The sequence below is a fragment of the Mesitornis unicolor genome, unplaced genomic scaffold, assembly GCF_000695765.1.
Source record: "Mesitornis unicolor isolate BGI_N332 unplaced genomic scaffold, ASM69576v1 scaffold14987, whole genome shotgun sequence".
NCBI classification, from domain to species: domain Eukaryota; kingdom Metazoa; phylum Chordata; class Aves; order Mesitornithiformes; family Mesitornithidae; genus Mesitornis; species Mesitornis unicolor.
Genome location: NW_010195942.1, coordinates 1 through 1,701, shown reverse-complemented (window position 1 = coordinate 1,701; position 1,701 = coordinate 1). Strand labels below are relative to the sequence as shown.

General features: G+C 39.7%; 1 protein-coding gene across 1 annotated transcript in view; it reads left to right on the top strand.

The window, feature by feature from the left end:
- PER2 (period circadian clock 2) overlaps nucleotides 1-1,695 on the top strand; it is a gene marked incomplete at its 3' end in the record, with an annotated part of 33,226 nt that extends 31,531 nt beyond the window's left edge. Inside the window, exons 18-19 of the mRNA XM_010188294.1 lie at nucleotides 1-6; nucleotides 1,426-1,695. The exon at nucleotides 1-6 is cut by the window's left edge and continues 267 nt beyond it. Coding sequence (XP_010186596.1) covers nucleotides 1-6; nucleotides 1,426-1,695 — 276 coding nt within the window. The remainder of the gene's footprint in view (nucleotides 7-1,425) is intronic.
- Nucleotides 1,696-1,701: the final 6 nt, after the last annotated feature.

Below are 1,701 nucleotides of genomic sequence, written 5' to 3'. Positions count from 1 at the left end.
GGTATGGCAATAGCTTTCATGGCAAAACTTGTATTTACATACAAAGTAAATCTTGTTGAGAGTGCACTTCCATTTTTAGCTGTACTGTGGGGCCAATGTGAATAGTGATAGTTGCATGCTATTTGTAAATTCCATAGAAAAATTCTTAAAGATTGAGAGTAGAATGTAGTTTTTAATGTAATAACTGACATTCTAGTAACTAGTGTTTTGAATTTTTTTATCTGTTCACTGTACATCTAGTTTCAAGGGACAAAAAACATGCTTTGGCATGTTTGCTTTATTGTAGCTATGCTTGCATTCTCTTGCTTTTCCTTCTGTTTTTCTGTCTGTCTTTTTTTCAGGTTTGTGGTTTGGTTTTGTTTTCAGCCTCTTTGCTTTACGTCCAGGTTCCACCATTCCACTACTATGTAATCGATGAGACAATCTGATAATGGTTTGGTTGCCTTTAAGTTAATAATGTGATCAGTGGGATGGAAATGGCCCAGGCTAGCTGTAATAGTCAGATTGTTTTGTTTATTAGGACTAGGAGTGCTTGATACTGATCTGACTTTGTTTCCATTTCAGTCCTGACTTGAATTGGAACAGAAGTCAGGCACTGCTAAGAATTTTTTGCAGATTCTTATCTTTCATTTTATTTAAATAGTTATGCAGGTCCATGATTTCAGAAACCTGTTCTGGAACCCTTTAGTCACCTTGCATTCTTTATACTCCATCAACTTTTAGCCTATCTAAATAAGCTTTAGACAAACGAAAAGTTTGAGCAGCTTTTAGTGCCAGAAGATATTTTATGGATTTCTTCATGTCTATAATCAGATGAACTGACAGTCTTCATCTAGGGAAGAGTTACTTGGTGCAGATTTCTCCTAAAGTAAAGTTGTAGATGTAACATGCTTTTTTCCCCCTTCAGGAAATTTTCTTTGTAAACTTTCTCTCCTGTTTGTGTTCTGTTTTTGTTTTGTTTTTTTTGTTTGTTTTTTCTCGCCTTTTCAATGACAGACCTGCATGACTTTAGCTCTGTAGAAACTCTCTTCAGTCATGGCCCATACTGCTTTCATTGTAATCGCTGGAGTAATTAGAAGTTTGCCCCTCTGGGAGGCACTGTTTTGCAGCTTTGTGCTATTTGGGTGACATGCATCTGAGCCTGAATTGATGATCCACTGCTGCTCTCTTTCTTCCATGGTGTGTCAGCATGGTGTTCATTGCCCTGCTAGCTCAGCTCTTGTGCTAGAGGTAGAAGTGAACTGGGCCCCTTTCAAAATGCTTCCATTTGAGTGGGCTAAGTCCAGAACTGCAGTTTTGAGCAACTCCTAGGGATGACAAAGTGAAAGGGATCTATCAGATTGCAAGTAGGATCCTTCCTGATGTGTGGTTTATTTTGTGTTGGTTTTGGGTTGTTTTTTTGTTTGTCTGGGGTTTTTTTTGCAGCTGGTCGTGGGCAAAGGAATGGTGCTTCTGGAGTGGATCAGCCTTGGAAAAAAAGTGGGAAGAACAGGAAATCAAAGCGCATTAAACCACAGGAGTCTTCAGACAGTACAACTTCTGGAACTAAATTCCCTCATCGGTTCCCTCTTCAAGGTTTAAATACTACTGCTTGGTCGCCATCTGACACCTCACAAGCAAGCTATTCAGCGATGTCCTTTCCCACTGTTATGCCTGCCTATCCACTTCCTGTTTTTCCAGCGGCAGGGGCCGTACCACCAG